This window comes from Chiloscyllium plagiosum, chromosome 22 (assembly GCF_004010195.1).
Source record: "Chiloscyllium plagiosum isolate BGI_BamShark_2017 chromosome 22, ASM401019v2, whole genome shotgun sequence".
NCBI lineage: Eukaryota > Metazoa > Chordata > Chondrichthyes > Orectolobiformes > Hemiscylliidae > Chiloscyllium > Chiloscyllium plagiosum.
The window spans coordinates 39,332,092-39,348,710 of NC_057731.1; the positions used below are offsets into that span (position 1 = coordinate 39,332,092).

Here is a 16,619-nt window from a genome sequence, read left to right on the forward strand (position 1 = left end):
GGTTATAAACCCCGACCTGTCTACAGGCAAGCTCCGCTGTTGCAAATTACAGAAACCAGCAGCACAGCTTTTATTTTCGAACAGACAAATTCGCATCAATTTATAAAGTACTTCAATAAATAAACGGAGTTTAAGATTGTCGTTTCTAACAAGTTTTGTGGTTAGTACCTGTGTAAGTATGACAGGTTTAAGACTTTTATTTTACAGTTCGGATCAACCCTATTTCAGTTTTCGCGACACATCCCCTTTGAACCTCCCCTGCTGTTCATACGGGTCCAGTCAAACTGTTAACAAATATCAAGTAGTTTTGTTCAGCAGTGCGGGAAACAGTACATTTTTAAGAGAGAGACGAGTGAACAAAACGAAATTATTTTCCACTGTCCTATAGAGCATCACCAAACAGATTTACATCAGAAACGGATCATTTTCGCCACATTAGGAGGATCTGAGCAAAGCCGAAAATGAATTATAGAAATATAAACAAGGACCTTTCAGTCTTTGTCTCGGCCCATTCTGGACCGCGTGCTGATTACTAGCTATAGACAAAATAATCAATGTTTTTATTGAGAGTAGAATTATTTGAATATTCGAGTGTATATTGCCAATAAATGTTGTGAAAATGCTGAAAGCATTCCTAGTTTGATTTATTGAACAACAGACCCGGATGCCATGTTCAAATGTGTTTAAAGTTTTACACTGCGGTATAGGTTTGTTCGACAAAACATTGAAATTGGTCAGATCACACACTCTATCAGGTCACGGTTAGACCAGATTAATGTACAGTTCAAGGTCTTTAATGTAGACAAGCTGTGAGTTGGGGCGGTAGATCAAGACTGAGAGACGGGCAACCAGGTCTTATTTAAGAATTAGAGATCTGAATTTTTCAGTATGCCGCGGCATTATAAATGATGAACATCGGATATTTATCAGGAAAATGGAATGAAATTCTGTTCAGCGCAGCATTCAAATTCCCTTAACAAATTCATCTAACATAAATCAGCATTAGCGAGAGTAATTAGAAGATTATTGCAAAATTTGAACACGCTACCCTATCATAGTGCGTTTGCCAACTGCGACAGGATTCGTATACAGTTTCATCTCTGATTTCCCAGAGACATTAAAAAATTAAGCCATTAAATTGTTTCCATATTGTTAGATTTGTGGCTACGATTGGCGTCTGAAGAATTTTTTTTCTCTCTGTATTGTGACCCAGGCAACAGGTACACCCCACATAAATCAAATGAAAAGGAATTACACGGTGTAACTACGTGTAGAATTTCTTTCATTTCATTGTTACTCTTGTATGAAATGATTTATCTACCACACCCCTAAGCACACCCCCATCCCCGATTAATTTGAGGTCGCCCAATAAGAACATTTGGCTCCATGAAGGAAGATGATTTAAAATGCACTAAATTAACGTTTGCCTCCAATAAGTAATTTTCAAAATTTATCCCAAGGTGTAACAAAACATTGAACATGGAGGATTCGGGAATAAAAAGAGGAAACTTTCGTCGTTTACAATATGTGAATAACAGCAGTTTGCCACGGCTGGCTGCTAGTTGCAATGAATTGGCAGAGGGCAAGCGCCGGTATATACTTTTGATGTGGAGATGCCAGTGTTGGACTGGGGTGTAGAAAGTTAAAACACACAACACCAGGTTCTAGTCCAACAGGTTATTTGGAAGCACGAGCTTTCGGAGCAGGTCGCGCCACCTGATGAAGGAGCAGTGCTTCGAAAGCAAGTGCTTCCAAATAAACCTTTTGGACTGTAACCTGGTGTTGTGTGATTTTTAACTATATAATTTTGAAGTTGTCTCAAATGTGTATTTCTAACCAAGGAGAATCTTTGGAACAACTCCGATGCAGCAGCAGGGATCTCTGTTAGAAATAAGTCCTTTGTTGTTTCACAATCACAAATCTTGGCTAAGTTTTACATATGCCAAACACAGACTACTTTCAAGATGTCTGGTACAGTGCAGTGCCGAGAACGTCCTTTGTCACCTGTTGGACCTCTAGGTTAAATATCTTGTCCGCTTTTTGGTGAAAATATCAAGGGTTGATTAGAAAATGTTACCTCCCCCACTTCTTAAAAATCTGTAATTAAAAATTCCCGAAGCAAACAACAAAAATTGAAGGACAATCCTGTCCAGTTTGAATGCATTTGGCAGTTAATGTAAACTAGATCCTGTTTATTGCAACTTAACCCTTACATTTGCGTGTGTTTTTTAAAGAAAGCAACATTAGACATATTCTGATGCTGGAGTTGTGATATTTGTGTAACTTCTTAATATTTGTTTAAAACCTCATCTGCCAATGTTTATATTCAGTAAATTTGAAAGCTGCTGGAGCACTGACTGGCGTGTTGGAAATTGGTAACTGTGGTGATTAGGGCAAGAGGCTGACGTCAGATACCAGGGAGTCAACACACACCGAGCACTATTATTTCTCGTCAAAATGTGTTTGCTCATTAAACTCATATTGAACTCTGATTTCTACATAGTTATCTATAAACCATACATAATATTCACGGGTGTCTATATAATGTAAATGTTAAATATAAAGAAACATACATCCTAACGTTTTATTTGAATCTGTACCTATTATTGATTTCAGTGGCCGGGTCCCTTTTCATAAAGATGTGTAAACCTCCTATTGTCTGCAATGAATGCTTTCCCATCTTTATTTAAAAGAAGTGGCGGAGCGGACTCTTTGATTATATGGTTATCTTCGTTTACAACAATCATTATGGCTACTACTTTATGCTGAAGATAATTTAGCAATTTCCAATTTATAGGTGTGGGGTTTGATGACTGATAATGACCAAAAACAAGATTATCACGTGATTCCTAAATTAATATGGTACAATGGAAAAAAAACACATGAATGTAGAGCCGCAAATGACATCCGCTATTAACGTTATTTTTGAAATACTAAAGCCCACTGTGATGTGCCTTGTCTTAAATATGGTTACTTAGCAATATTTTATGCATTTGTACAGACAGGCCTAGTAATTTTATGGTGTTGGCAATCACCAGAGTTCATATTAAACTTGTTTTTAAATAAAAAACACAACTTGTTAACATTTCAGGCTCACGTATATTTTCACTCTTACGACATGCATAAGATAACAAACGACAAAATACAGATCAAGTTAGTAGCAAGGGCTTTCATTTGTCTCTATTAACTTTAAATACACTCACCGTCTTTTCATTAAACCATTAGTCTATTAATCACGGACGTTAATCAATAATTTACAATAAAATACAGTTTCAGATTTTGCTTCTTTGAAATTATTATACTATAATAAAAGCTATACATCATAACATCTGGAGTTTGGCGGCACAGATTCAAAACGATATACACTTCTCATACAAGACCAGACACTGAACAATTGCCATTCAGGACGTACCTTACAGAGCTAGAACGGGAAACATGAACACCAAATACTTTTCTTTTATCCTTCAGGAGAAACCAAATTCTTTTTAAAAAAAAAAGTTTTTGTTGATGTTGTTGGCTGACTTACCTAAGCTGCAATTCAAAAATATCCAAAATCCTGCTGTTCTACTTAACAGGTCAAACGATAATCGATTTTTTTTGTAAACTAAGTTGTTTGGGATGTGTACCAACTCGCATACAGTAGTTACCAGAGCTGTGAAACTGTGATGTCTAGTATTTAAAGGGCTGCAGTATGGTCGCTTTAAAATTGACGTGAGAGTTAACAATTTCATCACAATTTAACGTATGGATCGTGGATAGGTTGATTCTGCCTTTTACAAATTAATCTAAACTGATCGAATTAGGAATTGACCATATTTATGTATGCTACGTGAATGTTAATTTTCAATATTTTTAAATTCAGCCTCACGGGTCAACAATTAAAATGCCGTTTCCTGAAGATTTCTGTCAGTCCATTATTTTTTTGTCCATCGTTTCTCTTTTGCCGTTTCTGGAGTAGGGCTCGAAAGCGGAAGAGCTCAAGTATCGAGCGGACAATTCCTGCAAGTTCCCCGTCAATGACCCGGTTACAGTTATGGGCGAGGCGAGCCTGGTGCTTACAGTCCCGAGAAGAGACGGTACCGGCATATTAAAAACATTGTGTCCGGGATGGGTGGTGGTCAGTGTCGGTGCCCCTGATGTTCCCGCAGTGAGTGACGAGGTGCCCAGTGTGGTGCCAAGGCCCACTACGGGGGCACACAGAGCTGAACCCAGAGTGCTGGAGGAGCAGGGCAGGAGACCAGATAAACCCGGCGGGGACAGCAGCCTCCCTTGTTCAAGGAGCCGTAACACGCTGCATGTTGCCGCCGTCTCGGAAGCGGTTGAGCGAACATCAGAATCCTTCCCTTGATCCTTTTTCTGCTTCGTGCGTCGGTTTTGGAACCAGACTTTCACCTGTTTTTATAACACACAGTGCATTACATGAATACACACCAGTATAATGTAACCTTAGCTTTTATTCCCCATATTCGATTTAGGCCAATGCTTCAAAATAGGCTTGTGTCTTCCATAAACCTGAAAATGGCCATCCTCGATTACGTAAACTGAATAAAAATGAAAGTTTAAGACTAAACGCAAACCTGGGAATGCTAACAATTGTTTTTCAAATGTTGCTTATAACACACCATTACATAAACAAGATAAGTTATGTAGGACTTAGTTAAACCTCCGATCTGTTATTCAGTGCATCTGAACATTTGGAATATTAGAGTCGTTTTGATAACTCAATGTGGTCGAAACACTGAATAGGCTCATTTCACATTTTTACTGCTCTTCGGTAACAACCAGCTCCCGCCAACCATTCACCTTCATGATGGTGACTTGGATATCTTAACATTGATTCTGAGCACAACGCGTCCTACAAATATATTGACTATGCTGTGACACTCTGATTAATTCTCCGCTGGATAAGTTAAAGACGATGTTACAAAACGGAAGTTTCTAAACTTACATGAAACAACCGTTTAAGTTTGCATTCCAATAACCATAGTTCGAAAAAAATGCTAGTCTTTCCGATTCTTCACAGAAACTATTTGGTGCAACAGCCCTAGATTTTCTCCACCTTAAAATACTGGGACAACCCGCTTGTTGATAACTAATTGCATTTCGAATCCAATTTTTAAAAAAAAACTTAATTCAATTATCTGAACGGAGTACATTGCAAATGTACACGTGTTTTAGGGAGAGGTGAATCACTTCCTAAACAGATAATCTGAAAGCACTCAGTATTATTCCATATTTTAAGAGTTATCATTTTTATTGGCTAACATGGGCCACACATTTCAAGATGCTTAAGAAACCACTCAGGGTTATTCGTGGTTGGTTTAATAATGACTAAAACAAGTTTGTGTTCAACTAAATTGCAGTAATTCTTGCCAGCGCTGCGGACTCAGATAGCATGAACACATCACATTAAAAAACGAATTACTGATACAGGAGGTAACATATATTTCCTGCAATATATCCAATCCGAACCTTCAGGAAAGCGAGTGCAACAACAAATAACTACAAGGCTTTGCAATGAGACGTTTGTGAATCACTGTCTGTCTACCTGAGTTTCAGACAAGTTGAGCTGTCGAGCCAGTTCCGTTCTCTCGCGTCCCACAACGTACTGACAACGCTGGAACTCCATTTCCAAGCGGTACAGCTGCTCCGCGGTGAAAGACGTTCGGGTGCGTTTGGGCCGATCAAGGTCCAACCCTTTAGGTAGAATGATTTCTCTTATGGATCCCTTGGCATCTGCAGGATGGAAATGCAGCTGTTCGTTACTTCTCAAACAATGCAACAACTATTTCCATTTATAGAACTTCCTTGGGATAATAAATAGCTAAAGCAAACGATATAAGTAGCAAGCCTTCCCAAATAGAATCGATTTTGGCAGTCGAAGATTACAAGCTACATTCCAAACATAGTGGTATAAGGTCCCACCTTTGTTCTATAACGCGTTGTGTTATATAGGGTTAAATCTGGCAGTTTATATTTGCTTGGAAATCGAAATGGAATCAAATACAAATGCATTTGGAGATCCATTTTGAAAAATATCCAACAAAAATATAGACATTTTACAGGACAACGATTTTTGTAAACCTTATTACATATCTTGGCTGCGTTACATCACTTCACGTGCTTCGCTTAGTTGTGTACACTGTCAAATTTCACTCAAAGAAAAACGTACAGATGATTCATAGCGGAAAAAAGGACTTGTCTTATTTTAGTGAAATGATAAAATGACTGTTAAACTAGAACGCGCAGCCTGTTTTGTGAATGTATTACGATTTTAGGATTTACCTTTGTTTAATAATCATGATACGCGATGAAAACGACCAAAATGCGTACCTGAGCAATGCAGAACTGTCGCTACAGTAACACAGTTATTACTGGAAAATATACCTAGCTGCACACGAGATTGGCATGACAAACAAACTTTGGTTTGCAAAAAGTGAAAGCACAGTCATACTTCAAATGAAATCGCGAGAAAACCTAGATCATGACTAGTAAAGAATTGTTTCTGAAGCTCACGGTGTCCGTGACTGGAAGCATGGGACCAGAAGTGGTTGCATTTCAGTTTATATTGGTTACATTTACATTGGTTACATTTACAGTGGTTATATTTCAGAACACATCGGTTCTGGGAGAGTTAGTTGTGCCTGCAATTGAGCCGGGTACCAATCGGACATACAAAGATTAGAATAAATTTCTGAGAGGAACTGAATTTCTCGAATAAAACTCGAAAATCCAAACTTGACCACTTATAACGACGAAAAAGTGTTTTTAAAGTATAATATGTAATTAAATATATATCTGATTTCCCATCACCTTGCCTCGTTAATTTTAAACATGGTGTCATTAGTAACTTCCATTAAAAAACACAGCAAAAGTGTTTTCTACGTTATTGGAAGCATAAATAACCCCACAGCAATTAATTAGGACAATGCCCACTGTATTAATAGATAAATACATAATAGAACTTCAAGTGAACTTTTCCAGTAAGAATTCGGTACCAAGGAGGAGTCAGAATTGTAAACACAAGCAATAATTACAACCCTTCAATATTATAGGAAGTGAATTAAATTCACAATTCTTCGCAATTCTTTCACATGTTTTCAAATGAGGAAAATGGACAATTGTCCTCAATTTTCTACTAATGAAGGCAAACCAATGAGTTTGCAAACAATGAAAATCACTTGTCGGCTTATCTATATGCATATGCATTGTAACCAGCACATTCCATGAACTCCAGAATCTCCCATGATATTAGTAAGTTATATAAATATACCCTAAACTCAAGCGACGCGAATGCAGATGACCCACAATTAATTTTGACTTCAAGAAAGCAATAGATTTTTTTCAAAAATCGGACTCCAGGCTCGTTGCTCGCAAGAATGCCATTTTATGCTAGGCTTGCCGTTTAGTTTGAGCGAAATATATTTCCACAAGACAATGTACATTCACGAACTGTATCAAGATTAAATCGGTTCAGTCCTAGAATCGGAGTGCCTGTAGTTAAGAGGCTGTGAACTTCATTGGTGATTGCCTTTTTCATGAAGAGAGTGCTAATAATATTTGTAGCTTTTATATGGTAAGTTACAAGGTGTTGATTTGAGCCCGAGTCACAGAGCCAGACGTTATGAAGAAGATCCTGTCCTGGGGTTGCCAATCTTTGGCCTTGTTAGGAAGGGAAATCATATTTAATCTGTTTCCCATGAATTGTCTGAATTCACCTACTCGCCAGTGGTACACCTCTAACTTCCTCATCATTACTTTTTTTTAATATCGCGTATTTTTAATTAGTACAAAATACTTCCTCAAAATTGAAATATTTAGATGGAAACAAGTACAAGCTAAACAGAAACAGCGCAAAGACAGCTCGGCTGGCTCAAGGCAGTAATAGATGGAGTGGGGGTTGGTGCAGGAATCAGAGCCCCGAGCAGAGACATTTAAAAAAAAAATAAGGTAAATTACTGAAAGTAAATGTCATTCCTTTTGTTTTTGAAGAGGTTATCAGTGATCTCGTACAGTTTCCTGATGCAAACACTCCCCTTGCACTTGGAAGAATTCGGAAATGTAACCATAAATAAGGAAAAAGACGAAGCAAATTGCCTCCAATATAAAAAATAAACTGTTCCATGCTCCTGGTGAGGCTTACAGTAAGCGGCAGATCATGCTATCATTTTTCTAAAAGGTACATAACAACGTGGTGTTAAACGTAAAATAGTATTTTGCATCGTGCATAGGAAGCTCAAGCTGGGCCAAACCAGTGGGACAAGTCCGTTTAAAACTGAACAACAACAGACAGGCAGACAGACAGAGAGAATGTAAACGCGCTCACCTCTTACAAGAATTCGTCTACAATAGTCCGGGTCACTACTACTAGATTTTGTTTTATTGCAGTCATCGGAGACTGCAGAAGCTGAGAAAGTCTCCTGCTGGTCCTGCATCAAACAATTCCGGAGGTTTCCGTGAGAATCCCGTGAATTCGAGCTGGTTTCTTTCCCTTCTCGGAGTCCATTCTTCAAACCTTTGCTCGACTCCGCTTCCATTATTGGCTCTCGATTGCATCTGACTTCCATTGAGGAATATTAGTGAAACGTAGTGCAAAAAAAAATGAAGCCACAATATTTGTGGGTTTTTTTGTGAGGGGGGGGGGTGATGGGTGGGGAGGGAGGGGAGAGGGTATTGCACAAATTATTGTCCCAGCTGCTGTTAAAGTTCGCTTTCTGAACGAGGGTGGTTTCCGACTGTTCGATTGAAAACACTGCTTTCACCGATGGCCGTGCTTTTATGGTTGTCCGGCTCCAAGTGCCAAATGATCAACACTCTTCTACATAGTGCTTTAAGCTGTAGACTTCCAGATTTACTGTTGTGGGAGATCTACAAATACCAGGCACATAGTACGTACACACTTGTCGTTTCAATTGATTATGGGTAATTTTACGGTCCGACATTTACGTTACTCCATGAATACACAGACTTGTTTGGATTATATATCAGATCTTAATAGATGGTTTCTGTGCTCGCCTTCAATCAGGCAGCTAAATACGCTAAACTGACTGGTCTCAAATGCGAAAAAATACACTTGTCAGAGAGTTAAGAGTTTGAGGAAAGTTCTGAGCAGTTTTCATGGTGTAATATTAGCGCCGCAAGCAGCCATCTCTAAAGCCTGAACTCCTTTGAGCTTGGTGTCCCTTGAACTGAACGTTCAGAGCAGTGAGACTGAGTCACCTTTAGGACTGCCCAGATAGAGAGAGAGAGAGAAAAGTCTATTCAAAATATATCCACAGGAAACAGCCAGTCCGGAAAATCCTAACTAAAGATTCTCTAAATGAAAAGTTTCACCTCAGTTATTTCATTGTCAGGGCAACAATATACTGGGTACCTCGAATGGACAATAATCCAATAAGACCATTGATTATCCGACAATGAATCAATTCAAGTAAATGGATGGCTGCTTGAAGCACGCTCCAGTCCTCCTTGTCACCTCGTGGGGCAGAAGCCCTCTTCACGCTGCTCTCCGCATTCATTCTTTTATGGGAAATGGGGGAAAGAGTGAAAGATGGCAATTATCTAATTGGACTATTAACAAACAATTCGCCGAGTGTGGCTTGCATGGTCGTGTTTCGTAGGGCGGGGTGAAAGGCCACATGTCGGACTCAATCCATTCACAGGAAGCCGGGGCCGCTTCAGGAGCTCCAATGGAGGTCTCCTCTGCCCGGAGCTCCCGCAATACAAGCGCTGCCCACCGAAAGGAGGACTGTCCGCGATCACCATGGTGCTGCTGCCCCTCTCAAAAGAAATCCACTCCCGATGTCTTTAAAACAAACCCCCACAAAGATCGATGCCTCACTGTTCTTTCATTCCTTACACCAGCAGATACCTTAAATCATTTTCTCTCCACTTGTCTCTAGTTTGGGGCACGGAGCAAAAGGGGATTTATCATTGTTTGTCATTGTAATGAGAATGTATGATTACGGAAAAGGGGGGTGCGGGGAGGGGGAGGGGGACTAATGACCTTGAAAAATGAAACATTTTCGTCTCGTTTTTGCCAACGCAGAAAGCACTTTAATTGGAATTTACTGGGTTTTGACATTAAAATCAGCGAAGACGCGATTTAACGTCCGGGCTAAATCCTTCCTGGCCACCCCTTTGTGTATGGGCTATCAAATCAATTTGACAAAAGTTTTCATCCTATGAATTGCAAAGTTGGATGGCGACCACTGCCGCAAGCGAGTCAGCTGCGGATTCGGCCTGATTTGGGTGGACCTTACATACTGTCGCGTTGGCTGGATTTTCTCGCAACAAGTAAAATCTCGCTAAAGTTCTTTGCTAAATCTACCCCCCCCCCCCCCCATGCAAGACAATACGGCAGTGCGTTCTTTCAAATGGGAGGACACAGCACTAATTGATTTTTCTCAATCAGAACAACCTTTTATTCCCCCTTTTAAAATAAATTAAAGCAAGATACTGTATTAACGATATATCTAATTCGGCTGCAGTGCTATACAAACTCCTGGGTTAATATAATACTGCTTGAATCCGCCCAGGATTCAGAATGTATTTGTCGCCGTCAAAGGATGAATATCAGATTTGTAGGGACACAAAGCTTAGCTCTTAATTCATTCACCTTCAAGCAAGCGTGTCACTGTTTAACACAACACAACTGGAATCGCAGACAACTGCAAACACCTATGATTATGAGCCCGCTTTCAATACATAAGTACATTGTTTAAAAAAAAATCTCAGAGGCAGGCTGATAGATTCAAGGACGGAAAGGGCGTGTGGCATAGAAATTAATGAAGGCGAACACCAGCCGATTTGGCTGTGACCGTTTTGAGCGCAGTGTTTCTTCCTTTCGCACTGTGTACGGTACAAGGTACCACTTAGGCTAGTTGACCACATGGATGAGGTACGACTACACAGACACTGAAATAATGAGCATCGTCGTATTAATGGACAATTCGCACTACGCGAAAGACACAGGTATCACTCTTTTAACCAGATGGAAAGCTCGCATTTGATAAAAGTCTCCATGAAATCCAGCGAATGCCCGGACTGATTCTATGATGTCAAAAACTCTAAAACATCAGTTCTAATTGAATTAACAACTTCTAGACGGCGCTCAACATTTATCTGTTCAAGGTAGCAACGTTGCAAGGTTCAGATCGCCAACGTTATGTCAATTTTTGATGATACAATTTTTTAAAGCAGGTAGTCTTTAAACCCAAATACCGCTTTAAATGATTTGGGAACTTTCTTTGGTCCCTTCCCTTTAGTCTCCTGTCAGCTTACCAAGTACCACTTGTGTAAAGACCTTATCCTCAAGTGGGCTTGGTAATTATTTTACATTATGCACATTTGTCTTTGTAATCACACCGTCCCGCGCCGATCTTATTTGCAATCCCACAGATTTATAGATAGAAATGTGTAACACAATCTGATAGTTGCACTAAGTGAAACAATGTGGAAAACTGAGGCAATCCCGAAAGTGAGTAACTTTTAGTTCCTCCACCCCATAAAGGGCAAGGAACCAAACTGTGACCTGTTTGTTATTCGCCACATCAAAAAAAGTAGGACATAATTTTCCGACCATAAAACTGTGAAGTGCCCTCCTAAGTTCCTACAATAGGAAATATTCCTAGTAGCTTTGTTTAGAGCTAAAGTACATTAAACGGGAAAAGAGCTGTTTTCATATTCTGCATATTTAATTTTGTGCCTATCTTTGTGTTGTGTGTCATACATTGGTACACGACGTTGATTTTTAGTTATGGGGCAAATAGTTTTTAATACATTACAACGTGATGTTAACGACACTTTTCCTGCAAGTGTTTCCAAATTATTTCAAAATAACAAAGTTAAAAATCACACAACACCAGGCTATAGTCCAACATGTTTATTTGGAACCAGTTGGACTATAACATGGTGTTGTGTGATTTTTAACTTTGTACACCCCAGTCCAACACCCGCGTCTGCAAATCAAAATAACAACAATGTGTTATGAACAGTGCAACGTTGCCGACAGCGATGGACCAAATAGATGACCCTTTAAGGATAGAATTCAAATATCATCAAGTCAAATTCTGTCTGGAATTTCAAATGTTTAAACACAACGCGGCAAAATACAGCCCGTTAAACGAATCGGTTTTGTTCCACCTTGTTTGCAGATTTTTAACCATCAGTGCAAGGTTCAAGTTTACGGACCTCTGTCTATATAAGTATGAATGCTGATTTTCTTCACAGATATGTTGGAGTTTCAGAACATTTACTCAACAAAACACGATTTGTTACCAGCGATTTTGCAATTCAACGTTGAAGGAACAAAGACCAACATGTCTTTTGAATAATACCTCAGGCACGTTTTCTCCCATATGTATTAGTTTTCTGTGAACTTACTGTCCATCATTGCACTTGCCTACAAACATCTCTATTTGTGGTATTGGAATTAGAAAACTTTAATATTGGAGCAAAATACATTATCAATCAGAAACAAGAAACAAAAATGCACCACTTTTATCCCTAGGGCAATCATGAAACTCAAATTGTCTGACACTGCCTGCTTTCTTCAAGCTGGTCAATGTCGATTCTGTTGTAAATCAGCAGCGACATCCAGTGGATAATATTTGGACTAATAATCATTGACCCACCAAGAAAGAATTAGAGACAAAAGCTACTGTTAGAGCAGCTCTTCAGCATTGCTCACCATGTCACACATTCAATCATACTTAAATACGGAACCAGATAGCTTACCTTATTATCCTATGCCATGAAGTTTCATCTTGTAGAAAGATGAAACAATCTAAAAATTCATAGGCGTGAAAAGGGCAGCCTGCTTAAATCTGATTATTTTGTCGGGCAACTGTTAGCAATTAAAACTAGAGGGGCAATAGGGACAATTTCAGCTGTAGTATAAATGTCATTATAATTTTAGTTGTAGTGTAAACCAATTTGGCAACATCACCTTTATTTTACTTCAGTTATCATTGTTACTTTAATTTCTGTTTGAATTAGTCTCCCTGATAAACCCAGAGCTGAAAATGTGTTGCTGGAAAAGCGCAGCAGGTCAGGCAGCATCCAAGGAACAGGAGAATCGATGTTTTTGGCATAAGCCCTTCTTCAAGAATGAGGAATTCCTGAAGAAGGGCTCATGCCCGAAACGTCGATTCTCCTGCTCCTTGGATGCTGCCTGACCTGCTGCGCTTTTTCAGCAACACATTTTCAGCTCTGATCTCCAGCATCTGCAGTCCTCACTTTCTCCCTGGTAAACCCAGACTTGCATCTAATCCCATCATATTTGCTCAAAGTAGTTTAAACATGTATGAATATTAGCAAATATAATACAAATACAGAGAAAAATGGTGAGTAGCATGATACACATTTTTCTAATCTTTTTCTTATCTATGAATATAAATGATGCCTAGTTTGCCTACAGCTATTACAACTAGTGTGATTTCATTCATTTAATCCAACTCCTAGTAAAATGCCTGTTGCACTTTGCAATATTATTCCATTTTATCTAAAACTATTTTAATTATGTTATAGAGTCATAGAGATATACAGCATGGAAACACATCCTTTGGTCTAACTCGTCCATGCTGACCGGCTATCCCAACCCAATCTAGTCCCACCTGCCAGCACCCGGCCCATATCCCTCCAAACCCTTCCTATTCATTTACCCATCCAAATGCCTCTTAAATGTTGCAATTGTACCAGCCTCCACCACTTCCTCTGGCAGCTCCTTCCATACACATACCATCCTCTATGTGAAAAAGTTTCCCTGTAGATCTTTTTTATATCTTTCCCCTCTCGCCCTAAACCTATGCCCGCTAGTTCTGGACTCCCCCACCCCAGGGAAAATACTTTGCCTATTTACCCTACCCATGCCCCTCATAATTTTGTAAACCTCTATAAGGTCACCCCTAAGCCCTGGATGCTTCCGGGAAAACAGCCCCAGCCTGTTCAGCCCTGTAGCACAAATCCTCCAACCCTGGCAACATCCTTGTAAATCTTTTCTGAACCCTTTCAAGTTTCACAACATCTTTCCGATAGGAAGGAGACCAGAATTGCATGAAATGTTCCAACAGTGGCCTAGCCAATGTCCTGTACAGCTGCAACATGACCTCCCAACTCCTGTACTCAATACCCTGACCAACAGTGGAAAGCATACCAAATGCCTTCTTCACTATCCTATCTACCTGTGACTCCATTTCCAAGGAGCTATGAATTTGCACTCCAAGGTCTCTTTGTTCAGCAACACTCCCTAGGACCTTACCATTAAGTGTATAAGTCCTGCTAAGATTTGCTTTCCCAAAATGCAGCACCTCGCATTTATCTGAAATAAACTCCAACAGCCACTTCTCAGCCCATTGGCCCATCTGGTCAAGATCCTGTTGTAATCTGAGGTAACCCGCTTTGCTGTCCACTACACCTGCAATTTTGGTGCCATCTGCAAACTTACTAACTATACCTCTTATGCTCGCATCCAAATCATTTATGTAAATGACAAAAAGTAGAGGACCCAGCACTGATCCTTGTGGTCACAGACCTCCAGTCTGAAAAACAACCCTCCACCACCAACCTCTGTCTTCTACCCTTGAGACAGTTCTGTATCCAAATGGTTAGTTCTCCATATATTCCATGAGATCTAACCTTGCTAATCAGTATCCCATGGGGAACCTTGTCGAACGCCTTACTGAAGTCCATATAGATCGCATCTACCACTCTGCCCTCATCAATCTTCTTTGTTACTTCTTCAAAAATCTCAATCAAGTTTGTGAGACATGATTTCCCATGCACAAAGCCATGTTGACTATCCCCAATCAGTCCTTGCCTTTCCAAATACATGTACATCCTGTCCATCAGGATTCCCTCCAACAACTTGCCCACCACCGACATCAGGCTCACTGTTCTATAGTTCTCTGGCTTGTCCTTACCACCCTACTTAAACAGTGGCACCACGTTAGCCAACCTCCAGTCTTCCAGCACCTCACCTGTGACTATCGATGATACAAATATCTCAGCAAGAGGCCCAGCAATCACTTCTCTAGCTTCCCACAGAGTTCTAGGGTACACCTGATCAGGTCCTGGGGATTTATCCACCTTTATGCATTTCAAGACATCCAGCACTTCCTCCTCTGTAATATGGACATTTTGTGTGATGTCACCATCTGTTTCCTTACAGTCTATATCTTCTATTTCCTTTTCTACAGTAAATACTGATGCAAAATACTCATTTAGTATCTCGCCTATTTTCTGTGGCTCCACACAAAGGCTTATAATGCAGAACTTATGATGCAGATACAAAGTTGTCAACTGGGATTTAAAGCTTTTGCCATATGCTGTATATGTTAAGTGGTCACATTATTGAAGAAACATTTCCGAGAAACCCAATATTGAGAAATACAATTAAATGATTGGAGACATCTAATAGTTCAAGAGGTCAAGGGGACACTGTGCTGGGAACAGAGATAGGTGAGCTGATTGTTGATGTGGGTTTCAAGTGAAATGAATTGTTCCAGTTCAGTTCTACCAGAAGCAAGTCAACAATAACAACACTACTTGATTTGGAGATGCTGGTGTTGGACTGGGTGTACAAAGTTAAAAATCACACAACACCAGGTTATAGTTCAACAGGTTTAACTGGAAACATACTAGCTTTCGGAGCGACGCTCTTTCATCCACTATCACCTGATGAAGGAGCGGCGCTCCGAAAGCTAGTGTGCTTCCAATTAAACCTGTTGGACTATAAGCTGGTGTTGTGTGATTTTTAACACTATTTGAAATTTGGTACTAATTGTCAGTAATCTGGTAATTTCACTGATAAGTAAAGCTGGAGATAGGAGGTCTCATCATATTTATAGTGTAAATTTTAAGATGTTTCTTTATCCATGCTGATATTGGCCTTTAGTACTGTTTTGAAACCAGCTGACATTATTACTGGACAAGTCAGATCCCAGACTAAGATCTGGTTTGATGGATCACATTTTGTTTCTTTGGTTTTAGCGAGGTGGTTTTTTTCATTAAAACTCAAAACACACAATGCTGCAGATTCAGTTTAACGATAAAACAGAAGTTTATTACAAATTATTATTATAACAAAATTAAGATGAGTTAGAATAACTAAATCAATTACATATAGCACAATTTTAAAGATTTTGACACATAGTAAAGTATAATCCTATTAATTTCAGAAGAATTCCCATCTCCTTCACATCTATAGGGTTTAATTCAGTGGTGGCTTCAATTTCCTGGCTTGAGACAATGGTAGCTCTTTCCTTGATTTGAACAGAACACTAATTTCCCCCTGTTACGTAACTCTTTCAGGGTTTTTGCTAAACATTTCTAGTCTGGAACTTTTAAATTACATTTCTTACACTGGGGTAACCTGTTTCTTAACTCTTTCTCAGGAGCAATTGTTTTACATATCCAGTTTCAATCAAGATTTCTGCCAAACTGAAACTAAAAAGCTTCTTTTCCGCTAAGAATACAGAACCTTCTCTCTGAAAGCCTGATGCACTATACTGTTTATTTTGTTCAAATGTAATCTCTTCCAATGTAAAATAAAATTCCCCTGTCTCTCCAGGAATTCTATCTAATAGAGTACTTTAAAAAAATGGCTGGGTCTGCTGCCA

The 16,619-nt window shown here is 39.4% G+C and overlaps 1 protein-coding gene across 1 annotated transcript; it reads right to left on the reverse strand.

The window, feature by feature from the left end:
- Positions 1-1,800: 1,800 nt before the first annotated feature.
- vax1 (ventral anterior homeobox 1) lies at positions 1,801-9,909 on the reverse strand. Its single transcript, XM_043712218.1, has 3 exons — positions 8,327-9,909; positions 5,549-5,736; positions 1,801-4,392 (listed from the first exon to the last, which is right to left on the reverse strand). Exons 1-3 carry the CDS (start codon positions 8,565-8,567, stop codon positions 3,907-3,909), a joined length of 915 nt encoding a protein of 304 aa, XP_043568153.1. The 5' UTR covers positions 8,568-9,909; the 3' UTR covers positions 1,801-3,906.
- Positions 9,910-16,619: the final 6,710 nt, after the last annotated feature.